The sequence below is a fragment of the Musa acuminata genome, chromosome BXJ1-8 (assembly GCF_036884655.1).
Source record: "Musa acuminata AAA Group cultivar baxijiao chromosome BXJ1-8, Cavendish_Baxijiao_AAA, whole genome shotgun sequence".
NCBI lineage: Eukaryota > Viridiplantae > Streptophyta > Magnoliopsida > Zingiberales > Musaceae > Musa > Musa acuminata.
In genome coordinates, this window is record NC_088334.1 from 52,383,700 (window position 1) to 52,398,084 (window position 14,385).

At 41.2% G+C, this 14,385-nt stretch overlaps 1 protein-coding gene across 2 annotated transcripts; it reads left to right on the forward strand.

The window, feature by feature from the left end:
- Window positions 1-59: 59 nt before the first annotated feature.
- LOC135581555 (histone-binding protein MSI1-like) lies at window positions 60-7,879 on the forward strand. Of its 2 annotated transcripts, none has more exons than XM_065081145.1 (5): window positions 60-718; window positions 1,040-1,192; window positions 1,996-2,120; window positions 3,245-3,340; window positions 7,575-7,879. In XM_065081145.1, the coding sequence occupies exons 1-5, from the start codon at window positions 98-100 to the stop codon at window positions 7,792-7,794; spliced, it is 1,215 nt and encodes a 404-aa protein (XP_064937217.1). In that variant the 5' UTR covers window positions 60-97; the 3' UTR covers window positions 7,795-7,879. The 2 variants fall into 2 exon arrangements, with proteins under 2 accessions (XP_064937217.1, XP_064937218.1); XM_065081146.1 differs by having other exon boundaries at window positions 3,186-3,340; window positions 7,575-7,711.
- Window positions 7,880-14,385: the final 6,506 nt, after the last annotated feature.

Genomic DNA, 14,385 nt, shown 5'->3' on the forward strand with positions numbered 1-14,385 from the left:
GAGGGGCTTTCCCTTTTCCCACCCAAATATTGGAGGAGATATTAAATACAGGATGACAGCGCCCCGCCATTACTGAGGGCTTTGGCGAGGGACAGACATGGAGGAAGTGGAGAGAGGAGAGGAAGGCGCGGCCATGGAAGCGGAGGAGTACCGGGTGTGGAAGAAGAACACCCCTTTTCTATACGATCTCGTCATCTCCCATGCCCTTGAATGGCCGTCTCTCACCGTCCAGTGGCTCCCTTCGTCCTCCTCCTCAAGCGGCGGCGGCGGAGCCAGCCATCGCCTCCTCCTTGGCACCCACACCTCAGACGAGGCCCCCAACTTTCTCATGGTCGTCGATGTCCGGTTCCCGCTCCCTCCCCCGCCTCCCTCTGACGCCCCGATCCCCAAGGTCGAGATCTCGCAGACCATTGCCCACCAGGGGGAGGTCAATCGCGCCCGCTTCATGCCGCAGGGACCCTCGATCGTGGCCACAAAGACGTGTGGGGCAGAGGTAAATGTGTTTGACTGCAGCCGGCGGCCGACGAGGCCAACGGAGGGGGAGGAGACCGAGCCGGACGTTGTGCTCAGAGGCCATGCCACTGAAGGGTACGGAGTGTCGTGGAGTCCCCTCAAGGAGGGCTATCTTTTGAGCGGATCGTACGATTCCAAGATTTGTCTGTGGGATGTGGGAATGCCGCCGAGGGACAAGGTTCTTGATGCAAAGCATGTGTTTGAGGTAATGGGTTAAGAGATCTTTTACTTGTTGGTACACTGTAGTTTGACCCGTTGAATCCACCAAAATATCCTAAATAAAGTTGCTTTAATTTGTAATTTGAGTGTAATTGTTTACCGAGAAGTAGCAACTCAGAACTAACACCTTCCGAGTAGGTTAAACCATTGCTCGCAAAACTACAGTGTGTGCTTACTGATATCCAGAATTCCAGGTTTGATCCTACAACATGCACACATATCTTGAAGTTGTCTCTTGTACCTTGCATAGCCTGGATTCTTTAAGGTGTCTCTTATAGAAGATCTAAACACATATGCTTTGGTGTAGGCTCATACCGCCGCAGTTGAGGATGTTGCCTGGCACCCGAAGAATGAAAATCTGTTTGGATCTGTTGGAGATGATCATCTTTTGATGATATGGGATCTGCGTTCGTCTGCATCAAAGAAGCCACAACAAATGGTCACAGCTCACCAGGATGAGGTTTTATGATCCAAGAGTAGCATTTCAATTACTTTTCACAATATAAATATTGAAATTTATGCAGCTGCAAGTGGTGATATCTTTTCACAATACTAATGTCTCTAAAACACAAGACACTGTGTCTACATATATTCAACATGACCTACATCCTGTTTAATTTAACATATTGCAACTTACAGATGCATGCTTCGACATGACACTGGTTGACATTCAGGATTCTTTTAAGGCATATGCATAACCTTCTTTTTGTATATGTCTGGTTACCACAAATTCAAAATTAGTTTTTCTTGTTCTGCTACTTAGTCCAATATTTTCTATTGTGAAACTTTGGAGATACAGATGATACATTTGAAAATCAGAAGAGAATTTTAAGCTGAATGCTAAGAATTATTAAGTGACCTTCACTACTTGGACTATGTATGTGAGATTTTTTCAAATAAACTGCTTCAAAATGTTATGATCTACTTTCATAATTGAAACTATCACAGCTGGCCTACTTAAACATCCACTATTAATAAATTATACCCACAAGATGGGGGGAGGCGTGGTTTGTGCATTAACTTGACTTGCATAAAATGCTGGAGTTGTTTTCTGATACTATGTAGAACATAAGTACAAGGTTCTATTTATGTTGGTGCATGCTATTATGTACTGTAGCATCTTGGCTTTAAAGATTCTCTGCTTTGCTTTTAATAGCACTTATTCACTTCTCTACTAATTTTATACACTTAGAGTTATTTGTCATTATTGTTTCTTTTGCATAAACATTCTGGAATGGTGGTATAATCTGCTTTCTCTCCCAGGTCAATTCACTGTCATTCAATCCATTCAATGAGTGGATTTTGGCTACAGCATCTGCAGACACAACCATTAAACTATTTGATCTGCGAAAGCCGACAACAAGTTTGCATACATTCTCCAGTCACACGTACGTAGATATTCCTTTGCCTTCACTGATGTGGGGCTAATTTGCTAATGGTAAACTATTAGTGTATCTGTCTGAGTGTCTGCTTATCCTATCTTTTGACATGTTCTTTGTTTCTGTAATGTGAGTCTTAATGTTTTAAAGCCTACTTCCTTGACCTGAAATGTATATTATGTATTCAATTCACATATGCTTCTGGATTATTTTTGGATAAAGATTATGTTTCATTAACTATGCTCCTGGATATAAATCTGATATACATATGGATTATCTGTAATTCTGTATTCAGTTTACAAAGGTAATACAAGTCAAGTGTATATGATAGATGTGCCTTGCATTCAACATGTGACACAGTTACAACAAACATTTTGAGGTGTCATTGTTTCATAGCTTTTCATAAATCATGACAGCAATGGAAGCATGGGTTTCTAAATAATTCGGCCAATATGTTCTCTCTGGCGTCACTCTAGAAATGGTCAGCAGCGATTGAAGTTTTGGTCCATAGCTATGCAACTTTGGTACCTCAAATAAGTGAACAAAGGGATGACAAATGAAGTTTGTTGCTCCTTTATAGGTCTCTGCATATGGTTCAGTTAGCTTGACATGATTCAGCCTTGCTCCAGATTGGTTAGATTTGGTATGAGTATGAACAGGAAGAAGGCTGCTAACGTTTTAATTTGGGGTATTGCATATCAAACCTTCTGGAATGATATGTACCATTCTGCATGAACTGACAGGTCTCATAAATGACATCTGCACTGAATTATTGTTTGTTAGAAACACTTGAGCAAGTAGATTTTGTTTGCAAGATTGTGGTCTCTTGAGTTTGTTATGTACTTGGATATCTAGATAACTCCAACTCTTTGTCTGAATTTTCACTTCCCTAGATCTTAAGATCTTTTCCAGGGCACTACTTTGTTCCAGCAGCAGTTCACAGAAATATAGAGAACAAGTTTTTCTTGTTTTCATTACCTTTAGCAGATAGCTAGCTTGTATTTTTGTTGGCATTGCACTATTGTTTACCAAACAGTTTGTTTTGTTGACATTGCAGTTCTGTTTGCCAAACAGTTTGTTACAGGAACTCCATTTGAGGATCGTAGAGAGCTTACTGGGTATGTTTGTTACAGGGGAGCAGTGCTTCAAGTGGAATGGAGCCCAAGACAAGAAACTGTTTTAGCTTCCTCTGCTGCCGACAAAAGGCTGATGATTTGGGACCTTTGCAGGTATATATGACTTTGAACTAAAATGCATGCATCATTTCTACCATGGATCCTGCTCTTGCCTTTTATATTCTGTTACATTTCCAATGAGAAACTTGTGATGATCTGCCAAGTGTTGGAACCTTTTGATTGAGTGCTTGCAGAATAAAAATGCAAAATATCAAGAGTTGGAACCTTTTCTCATTTCTGTTTGACATGTGACAAGCTTGCAAGACAGAGATTGGACAAAAACATTACATAGGCATTCCTATTGTTGATGTAACAACCTAGTGAAGTTTGTGTTGATATTGGATTTTTAAGCGGATAATAAAGAAACCATTGAAGATGATGTTGCAATTAGATTGGACTAATGTTGCCATTTTCGCCTTGGTGTTTCTATCCTTTTTTGTGAAAATTTTTTTTTCTCTCCGGACGGAGAAAGGATGGGAGGATAACCATCTTTGTTACACTTCTGCCATTTGTGGAGGCAACTATAGCTTTGGTCCATGCTGGTCTGAGCCGCCATGTTATGGGCATGGGACTGCCTGTTGTTGGATCTGCCGCATAAGTTGGCTTATGTTGACCTGTGACATAACGCTGCAGCTTCTTAATGACAGTGGCATATTACAAAACTAAAAACCTTGAGTGGCAATGTAGAAACAGAAGAGTCAAGAAATGGTCACCCTGATATTTAGGTGCAATGCAAATATTTTTAGAATTTGTATATATTGCTAGGAAAAGCAAAGTTATACAGTTGGGAGTTTCTTGAGCAGTGGATTAAGTGCACAAATGAAGATAGGAGATTCATGACAAAAATAGTGTGAGATGAACTTTTATTAGACTCTTGTGATTAGGCATGGGTCGAAGTCTCGGGAAGATCTTGAGACGACTGACCTAATATATAACCATAATTTGAATTTGATTTCCCTTGACATTCATGGAATGAGCAATTCTTTTCTGTGTTTGGTGTGAAATAAGTGATGTACAATTTCAAGATTGTCCAAACAGAACATATTAGCTGAGGCTGACAAAAACACAAAATGAACTACAATGGAGACTAATATCCATTTTGTATTTTTTTTACTCCCCATATTTGCATATTGTTATGTCAAGTTGTGCAATTATCATAATTCTGTGAACCACAGAACTTGGATGAATATCCTACAGATGAGAATATTTGCTCTTCAAAGTAAATTCAGTGTCTTTCTAATTATATTTTGGTAAATGTCCCAATAACTCCTTTAGCTTGATGAAGTAATCTCCTGTAAATTCTAATCTCCATTAGTTTGGTAAATGTCCCAAAATAATTATATTTTGGTATAATTGCATAGTGCTTGTTGGATTGGATCTTTGAAGCTACACTAAGCCTTCACCAATTCTTGTACATCTGAAGATTCAAACTAGTGGAGATTAGAATTCATATAAAATGCATTTGTGGTAGCTTATGCTTTCAGAGCATGAGTAATGCACACTACAGTAAAAATAAAGTTCATAAAAGAAATAATGTATACTGTGATGAGAACTCTTCATAGCATCTAAAGAATCATGTATCAGAATATGTTGGTTGGATTATATTGTCATTAAATTAGACATGGAACTCCATGTTTGTTGGATTATATTGTCATTAAATTAGACATGGAACTCCATGTTTGCATACACCTTACCTGGGATATTGTGAGATGATGCTAGATATCTGAACCAAGGTTCTAAATGTCGTACCATACCAGTGTACCAAGCTTTGCTTGGTACGGTACAATATGGTGTACCGATCAAAATGGCTAAATAGGCATAAAGCCCTCCTAAAACTAATATACTTTATTTTCTATTTTGCAAGTTAGAAATAAATATACATTTAGTATAGTTTAGGAAAACTAATGTAAATTAGGTAAGAATAGTGTCACATATTTTTTTCGTGCTTTGAGGAGTAGCCTTGTGCAATGTTTGCAATTTTGATATGTTTTGGATCATCCTTATCTTAGGGGCGACATCACATGCGTAGCGGAAGAACAAGAAAACAAAATCCCTAATTTCCCAAAAAGATGTTCGTCGTCGTGTGAAGATTGGTGCGTAAAAAAATCCGTGAAACAAACTGCGTATAGAATAGATTGTGTTACCTAGGAAGATCGTATATCTTTGTTTCCTTGCAGATCTCTAGGAGAGGGTGAAGGAGGTTAAGTGTTCTCCTCTCTAGTGGTGATCTACACAGCAGGGCTGGGACGACGCTCCTCAAAACTCCAGGCCTGCTCTGAGGTTGAGAGGAGGAGAAGAATAGGAGAGGCAAGCAAATGCTCTAGCCAATGAACCACTGAATCCCTCCTATTTATAGAGGTCCCCTATCAAATCCTAATGGATTCTCCCCAAGTGGGTATTGGATCTGCATCCAATTACCCAAATATTTTAGATTAGTGGATCTCTATCCAATAATCTCTTATGGGCTCTTATTGGATCTCGTCTATGAGATCCAATAATTCAGGGGCTTATTGGATATCCAATAAGATAGGGGTTTCGGTGGATATCTCATATCCGAACCTCTACTCATCGCAATGCCTACCATATGTTTGTGACCCTCTAGGCCCAATATCGAGTTGGCTGTGAGTCATACCTGTTAGAATTCTTTCTAACTTAGTGAATTATTATCTCTATAATAATTCACTCGACTCATCGACTACGGATGTACTAGGCTACTACGTCGTAGTCCCCAGACGTTACAGGAGAATCCAATCCATTGGACCTATCTGTCCTCAGTTACCGTATACCTATAGTCCCTCATTCATCTAATATCCCAGAGATTGTATATCGGGCATGGTGCTATCAGACTCATACGGTTTCTTCTCGAGTCTCGCTCTAATCGGATTCTCTTGGAGAACTGTTTCTCTCTTAATCCAAATGACCCTAGCTAGGGATTTGTCTGAGCAAGAACATATGAGATATTTCTCTCATGATGCTGAGAGTGGATGATCCTCTATCGACACTCAATAGCCCTCGTAAGGTCGACTGTTACTCCCAATGATCAGCTGTACTATATATGAGACATCAAAACCTATAAGTTTGGTATCAAAGAGTGGAGCATTCATACAGGACATCTTTGGTGTCTCAAGTCTAAGGACCAGATACACCACTAGGACTACGGAATCGTTGTCTGACAATAAGGCATCATCAACCATCCAGCATTCCGTAAGCGGATCAATCAATGAACTCATTCTCCAATGAGCACCTGTACTGTATCTCTAGTGTCCCTACACGAGCAGCTATGAGACCAGTTGCATCCATCATATGGATGGGTATACAGCACATCAGTCTGTCCAATTATCACGATGTTCCTCTCGAGTAACCTATGATCGGGATTATTTAGGATATGTGTTCAAAAGTGAATCGATCTCATTATCGTGATCTCATCACGATCCGATTCTCATTGCACAGATCCAAGGACATCACAATATATATATGCATATATGCAACATTCAATATAAAGTGATAAATATCAAAATATAATAAGCAAAAAGATTCCGTGTCAACTCACACGTGCCATCACTCACGTGATTGGCTTGCTGGGCACCTATGACTAGCAATATGTTTGTCGGACTCAATTCTGAAATTGATCCCACGACATAGTGTATTAATACATCGTATGTCATTGGTGCATCAATGTGGTGATGATCGTAAGTTGATTGTCATGAGTTTGAGAGAGTTTAAGAGAGTGTGAGAGTGAAATGGATTGAAATATGGGGGAGGAAAGAGTTTAAAAATCGTTGAGCAGGCCTCCAACAGTCAAATTGATCGTTAGAGCACTATTACAGTTGGTAACTGTCGGTTTCGACCGTTACTGCCGGGTACAAGTCGATAACGATTGAATTTTCGATCGTTATTGCTCGGTACAACCCTGTATCGCCCTATACGGGGCCAAAGTGCTTGTACCACCCGGTAGTGGACGGTCTGCGTACCAATCTATTAGCGGACTGGTATGTACCGCTTGTACCAGGCGATATGGTATGATTTTGCAATCCTTGATCTGAACCTGGTATGAACATCAAACCATATGTCCTTTATTATAATATTCTCCATCATCCTTAGGACTCTTGACATCTGATTATAATTAGCTTTGTTTCTGTTGGAGTTAATGTTTCAGCATATTCTTATCAGCTGATTATTACAGTATTACCTAGCATCCCTTATCTTTCATATTCCAGTTCAGATATTTGGCCTAGGTATTGCATGATGTCTAGCGTTAAAATTCTCATCCATTTTTATGAATGAACAGGATTGGAGATGAACAGACTGTTGAAGATGCTGATGATGGACCACCAGAGCTTCTCTTCGTCCATGGAGGTCACACTTCCAAGATATCAGAATTTTCGTGGAACCCTGTAATGCCATGGGTCATTGCCAGTGTGGCAGAGGATAATATCCTTCAAGTCTGGCAGATGGCTGAGAGCATTTATCGAGATGATTGTGACACACAAAATGACAATGATTATTAGTCAATATGCCACTGTAGCTGACTCACGAATATTTTCCTTGTCTGAAGGTCTGAATATAGGAAAATGGATTACTTGCTTTTGTTGATGTTGCTATGCAGCTATCTTGTGCAGTTAAAATTTTTGTTCTATCCAGCTTTTTTTTTCTTTTTTCAACCCTGATTTGGACAGTGTTAGTGTCTGATCTTCAACTTAAGCTGTGGAGTTGACTGGGGTATAAGCAGACGCCAGATATATGTTCCTATGATAACTTTCGTTGATGGGGACTGATCTTTAAACTATTCGGATGTCCTGCTTGATTCCTTCTGCTGTTAGTGGATGTCAGGTGCAAGTGTTTGAACAGTGAGATCACGATTGGCTCTGAAATTAAGAAGGCTACGAAGGGCTTGAAGAAGTATCCAATTGTGGAAGCATTTCATGAGCATTTGACAAGGTAAATTCATCGAAACCCAGACCTAATATTTTGCTAATCTTTGTAATGTCTTAGCAGCTTATCTTCCTGTTTATAATGTGTTAAGACAATCTGTCTACTATTTTAGCTGCTGACATTCTTACAAGTTAGCTCGATGAATATATTAAATGCAAACTAGGTAGGAAACTATTATGTAAGATTTCTTATTAAGGATGCCTTCTGGCGTGGTTACTCCTTGACATGCAAAATTTAATTTGCTTTGATCAACCTCAAAGGATAACTTCTGATGTCAAACACATGCAGTTTTCTTTATAATCGATGAGAGTTCTGCTACTGTACAATCAATTATGACCAAACCATGCAAACATTGCATGGTTGATGTGGTGACACAATGATTCAACCTGTTCTGCAAGTTCAGGCTATATAGCATCGTGGAAATTGCTGAAGTGGTAATGGCTTTCTCGTGCATCTAATGTCATCCTACTCTCTCATGCAGTCTACTTTTTCTATTCTTTTTGGATATCTTTAAATTTCATTTCTTGTGGTACGTGCACATTATCTTTCCCATTTTAATGGATACCTTTAGATTTCCTTTTCCTTCCATTTAGTGTGATGATATAGGATATACTATAGGCTTGTCTAATCATCTTAACCTAATCACTTTTTTTTTTAATAGACTACATCTCTAAGTCGTCCACATCTATGATAGGCTATAAGATTTTTAATAGTTTACAAGCATGCATATGTTTAACCTCAAGAATCAGCTTTGCTCGTTAGGAGGAAGAATCGCAAAAAAAGTCGAATCTTCTTTATGATTGTGTAACACTTGTTTGGTAGATATTGTTGATTGTGTCATGAAGTCTTTACTCACTCGGTATATGTTTCCTGCATTACATAAGCCTCACCTGCATACAATTTTTATTTCTTTTTTATCTACGTTTTCTTTTATACCTGAACTCAAACACACTATTGTTCTTGTCTATAGCAAGTTGCTATTTTGAAACATAGTATCTGGAGAAAAAGAATACCTGATTCTAACAAGAAAGAAAGAAAAAAAAGTGGGTGGAAAAAGGTCATCTTAGAGAATAAAGATGAGAATTTCTAAAGCTGAGGACCATATCTGGGCAACTGCTCATGCTGCTTTACTCTCACACAGTATTTGTTTGATGAAATGTATGTTTTATAAAGATCGAAAGTGGCAGGGTTCAAGTTGATATGATTTTTCGTTTGGAGAATCTTCCTAGGTTGGTCCTTCTTCCTTCGCAGGTAAGAAAGACGCCCAGGAGAACTCGAGTGTGGTGGTTCAGACATCATCAGTGATGTGATATTAATCAAAGCAGGAAAATTCTGGGCTTTTTAGTACATTGGTGACCGAGATATTTAGATCATGTACAGTTTCCGAGAAAGGAATATAAAAAGGCTCACTGATACAAAGGAGGTGCACGTCTTCAGCACGAAAAGGAGACGAAGACAAAAGGCTGGAGACAAGGTGGTGGGCTCTGGGTGGCTCCTCCGAGAATCACCATTGGATCTCTCGTTGAGCCGGAAAAGACGGCACAGACAGTGGTACGGTTTTATCATCTGATGCAGTAATCCTGAAAACTTCGCCTCACTAAATCCTGTTTGGATATGTCTGTCTCTCTCTAAGCAGATGGTTATGTTATGCATTGCTGATTGTAGATTGCTCGTGTGTCATGTCAACAGAGGCTGGCCTACCAGTTGGTGCTTCCTTGAGAAAAAAGATTAGGAGGTGGAGAGGAGACTAGTAGGTGGCTGTCTTGATCTAGTGATGGTGGATTCTCTTGTTCAGTTAAGGATTAACAAAGATGCACTGTTAATTGTTGCAAAGATGGGTTTCCTGGAGGGAAGAGAGGGAGGGTGACAGCGAAAAAACACTGCAAGCAGACAAGCTGATCTTTGGCAAGAAACACAACCATCATCAAACTCTAGCTGCTGCCCAAAGAGCAAACAGGAGACAACCTTGTGATAAGAGGAGACATGCAAGATATGTCCATATATGTATATGCACAGAGAGAGAGAGAGATGTGCCCACGAGACAGACAACATTTCTTTTTTCTGGGGAGGGGGAGATATAAACAGAAGGAACAGATCCAGATACTGGAAAACTGCCATGTCCCTCTGTGAGAAGCTTGCCATCCCTGCAGAAGCAAAACCTGTGACAAACTCAACTTACTGTCTTGTAAGAAGTGAGAAAGAGGTGGTGGAATCTGCTGCTGCTGCTGTTGTTCTCGTCTTCTTCAAAATGGAGCTGTTGAGGCTCTTCGGAGCTGCCGCTTCTTGGCCACAGGAAGCTGAGCAGCCATCGTTTGCTTCCGTAACTGCACATGTAGAGAAGCAGCAGCAGTGAGTTAGATTTGGGAGACATGGAAAAGCAGTTCAGTCTACAGGAGTACCTCCTCCTGCTTCAGCTTCAGCTTCAGCTTCTTGTTCTCTTCCACGAGATTCTTCACTTCCTTCTCCAGCTCATTTGTGTAAGCCTGTGCAGCAACAACTCAGGAACTCAGAGTTGGGAGGAAGGCAAAGCCGATTCATGGGTTCAAGCAGGTCGTGCATGCCTGTTTCCTGGCCCTGGACCGGGCGGCCGACTCCCGGTTCTTGATCATCCGCTTCTTCCGCCTGTCGGCGACATTGCCGCAGCCGTCGTGCTTGATCATGACGATACCGGCGCGGCCGCTGGAGGAGGAGCCCCCGCTGTTGCTAAAGTTGGAGTTGGGGCCGAGACGGCTGGAGCCGAGGCTGAGGGCGGCAGGGCGGCGGGGGCATGCAGGGGGGATCAGATCCGCCTCCGTGAAGGCACCGGAGAGGAGGTCTTGCAGGGTGATCCCGCTGACGTAGGAGGAAGCGGCGGCGGTGGGAGCGGAGGCGTGATGATAGTGGAGTAACGACGGGGGAGGAGCGGAAGGCACGTCTTGGTTGAGGCTGCTGAGGCTGATGTCCTTCCACACCTCCTCCATCGCCCTCCTGGGGGTTTGGGGTGGCCTGGATGGAGAGGAGGAAGAGGTCCCTGCAGAGGAGACTGCCCCATCATCGGTCATGGCAACACAGTAAGAGAGAGAGAGAGAAGAATGGCTTGTCTGAGGAGGCCTGCCCGTGTGTATAAAAGGCAATGGAAGAGCCGGGAAGGAAGACCAACGTGTCATCGCTTTATACTACGCTGCAGATTACCACCACCCCCACTTAATCAATACGCAACAGGTTTAGCCCCGCTTAAATGGCTTCACACACAGCATGCAGTAGTTCTCCCTGGTCTCATCATCAGGTCTACAACGAATCCAAGCCGTAGTACCGAGGTAATAATCATCTGTCAAATCCAAGACCAGGCTTCACATGGAGTGGCGTCCGGCCTCCGCCACGCCGGGGTTGAGCTCCTACCGAGCCCAGTGTGGCTGCCTTGGGCACGGCAGGGGAGGGAATGTGCGGCGTCCTCAAGATGGATATTTTGGGGTGTTCGAGGGCAGGCAGCAGCGTGCATGTCGGATGTGACGCCTCCGTAACACTGCGCGGCGTCTGCATGCGTCGGTAGATCCACCGAGTGGGAGAGAGAGAGAGAGAGAGAGAGAGAGAGGCCGAAGTGGCAGGGAGGGGGAGACAAGGAGAATCTACGGCCACCACCGGGCGGCACTCGACACAGGAGATTCTGGTATCTGATGCAGTGTCAATCGAGGAGGGATTCTGAGGCCAACAAAAACCGGACCTTTTGCTTGCGAGGTTTCCTCGGTACGGATTCAACGTTCGAATCAGGTGGGGGGGGCCGGGGGGGGGGGGGGGGGAGAGAGTTCGGAGACCGTACTAGAAATTTACAGCACTGGGGGTAATTTTCGTCGGAGGAGCTGACAGTAATAACCCTATGCAAGATGCTGAGCTCTCAAGATCGTGCACCAAATCTGACTGAAAGCATCCGCCCAACAGCTCATCTGACATTTTATTCGTAAATGAGTAGGTAAAAGGGCTGTGAAACTGATTGGAAAGAAAGCAAAGATATTAGTAGTAAGTCAAGAAGACGAAGAACTCATAAAAGATATTTCTCACAGGGAGAGGTAGGTAGGTGTCAAGCTGTGACGGGCTGATGGTCGTCTAGTAGTCCTCATTTCCTTGAAATTTGTTTTCTTATTTTATTTGGTGAATTTTGCACCCTCAATGTTATTCTGTTTCCTTCCTCCAAAAAATAATATTAATATCATATTTTTATTTTTGATAAGGTATATTTTACTTTTGACCGGAATGCATCTCCGTGTTTCGCTGCACCTTTTGGTATCTTCATCGTCATGGCGTATTTTTCGTGGAAACACCGCAAGAAAGCAGGAAGGAAGGATAGCTAGCTAGCTTTATATGTGGGAACCATATTCTCCTCGATGGAACAACTTTAGAAGGAGTAAAGTCGAAGAAGACAGCATCTTATCGAATGAATCACAAAAGTAGAAATACTTAATATTCCTGTTTTGGATCGAGAGCTGGATTATGAAACGGATAAACTATTTGTGCTGTCTTGGCAGTGCCATGGCTGGAAGTAAGTAATCGAACACAGTTATTTACAATCTCTCTTTCTCTTTCTCTCTCTATAGAATATATAGAGAAAGTTATGTAACATGCACAACCGAAGAATCTTCTTTAGGGGTCCAAAAAGATAAAAAGAAGGAAAGGAAGCAAAGCATGCAACGCTGTGGCGAATCCACTAAAATGGAGCCTGGCTTTTACAAGAAAAACTTAAAAGAAACTCGTGAGGATGTTAGTTAAGCTACTGAAGAAAAGAATAGAAAATAAGAATAATTATTAAAAAAAATTTATTAAAAAAATAAAAATACTTCAATACATTAAATAATTATTGAAGAAACTTTATTGAAGAAATAAAAAGGATTTTCCTCAACAGAATAGAGGATTTTTCTCAACAGAATAGAGAGATTTCCTTTCTTTTTTCTATTTAACCAATCAGAATTGGGATTACCCAACATAAACACATTAAACTTCATGTACTGATTCTAACGAGTGCCAAATGAAAAGGCCCTCCTCCATACGTAAATGATGATGTGGATGACATATTATTAACTCTAATTATTTTCACAGCAACAACATATTTTCTGCTAATTAAACAATAAGAGATGGTATTATATGTACCAAATCACATGATTAGCCTCGACAACATAAATGAAAGGATGATTATGATGCAGGATTCAATCATGTGTCATTCGAGCGCATGCTTAAGCCTAGGCGCTAGCTAGACATCTTAGGTGTGCGCTCGACCCAAAAGAGTTGGGTACTCAGCCTGGGCGATAATTTTGTTCTTCATCATCTACAACTTTGTCCATAATCGATTGTAATCTATCTTCCTGCACAGCCTTTCATCGATTTCTTTCCTCTCTTTCTCGATTTACAGATACAGATTATGATATATATTTTTTAAATTTTAATATTCGGGAATACCTTGCTTCACTCGGACATATGATTATGCGAGCACATATCGCCTTTGAGACTTTGGCACCTAATGCTTTTTTAAACATAATTACGATGATATAAAGATCAAATGAACTTGTCATCACTAACTTGGGAGTTATTATAGAAAGATATCGTTGACGTTCTGGTCAGTCCAACTTAGTCCAAACCCGTATACTCAGGGTTATTCAAGATACCTCAAAGGTGAAAATGTCAAGCTCTCGAGATACCATGTATACAAAGACCAAGGTCGGAAGAGGTTTCCCAACCGAATCTCTCCGACACCCAAGTTAATAACCCGAGATAGGTGCATGTGGACGTGAGTAGTAAAAATGCTCCTTTGCGACTATACTAAAATGTGCTTTTTATATCTGGTTATATAGGAGCAAAATATTCTACGATGAGATAGCTCTCAACTGCCACTAACAACTAATTTCTCCTTAATGTTTTCTCTACGTGATTGACAAAGGAAGGAGATATCGTACAACTGCTTGTTTTGGACCCTTCTCCATGTAGGGAGACCGATGGGGGACAATCTCTATCTCATTCTTTCATCCTGTTGAATGTCATACGGAGGCTATGTGTGCATAAGATTATCTAGGTTGTCTCCAAAGTAAAAATACCAAGCTCCTAAGATATCACCAACCCAAAGATAAAAGAACAAGAGAGATGTCCCGACTAGATCCCTCCGAGTAATCCGATTTAGATCCATGTAAACATAAGTGATGAAAAGT

Excerpts from the sequence above, each read along its gene's own strand:
- LOC135581555 (XM_065081145.1), top strand. The coding sequence starts at position 98 with ATGGAGGAAGTGGAGAGAGGAGAGGAAGGCGCGGCCATGGAAGCGGAG. Across the intron at positions 1,193-1,995 it reads TCACAGCTCACCAGGATGAG|GTCAATTCACTGTCATTCAA; the intron begins GTTTTATGATCC and ends TTTCTCTCCCAG. Across the intron at positions 2,121-3,244 it reads CATACATTCTCCAGTCACAC|GGGAGCAGTGCTTCAAGTGG; the intron begins GTACGTAGATAT and ends TGTTTGTTACAG.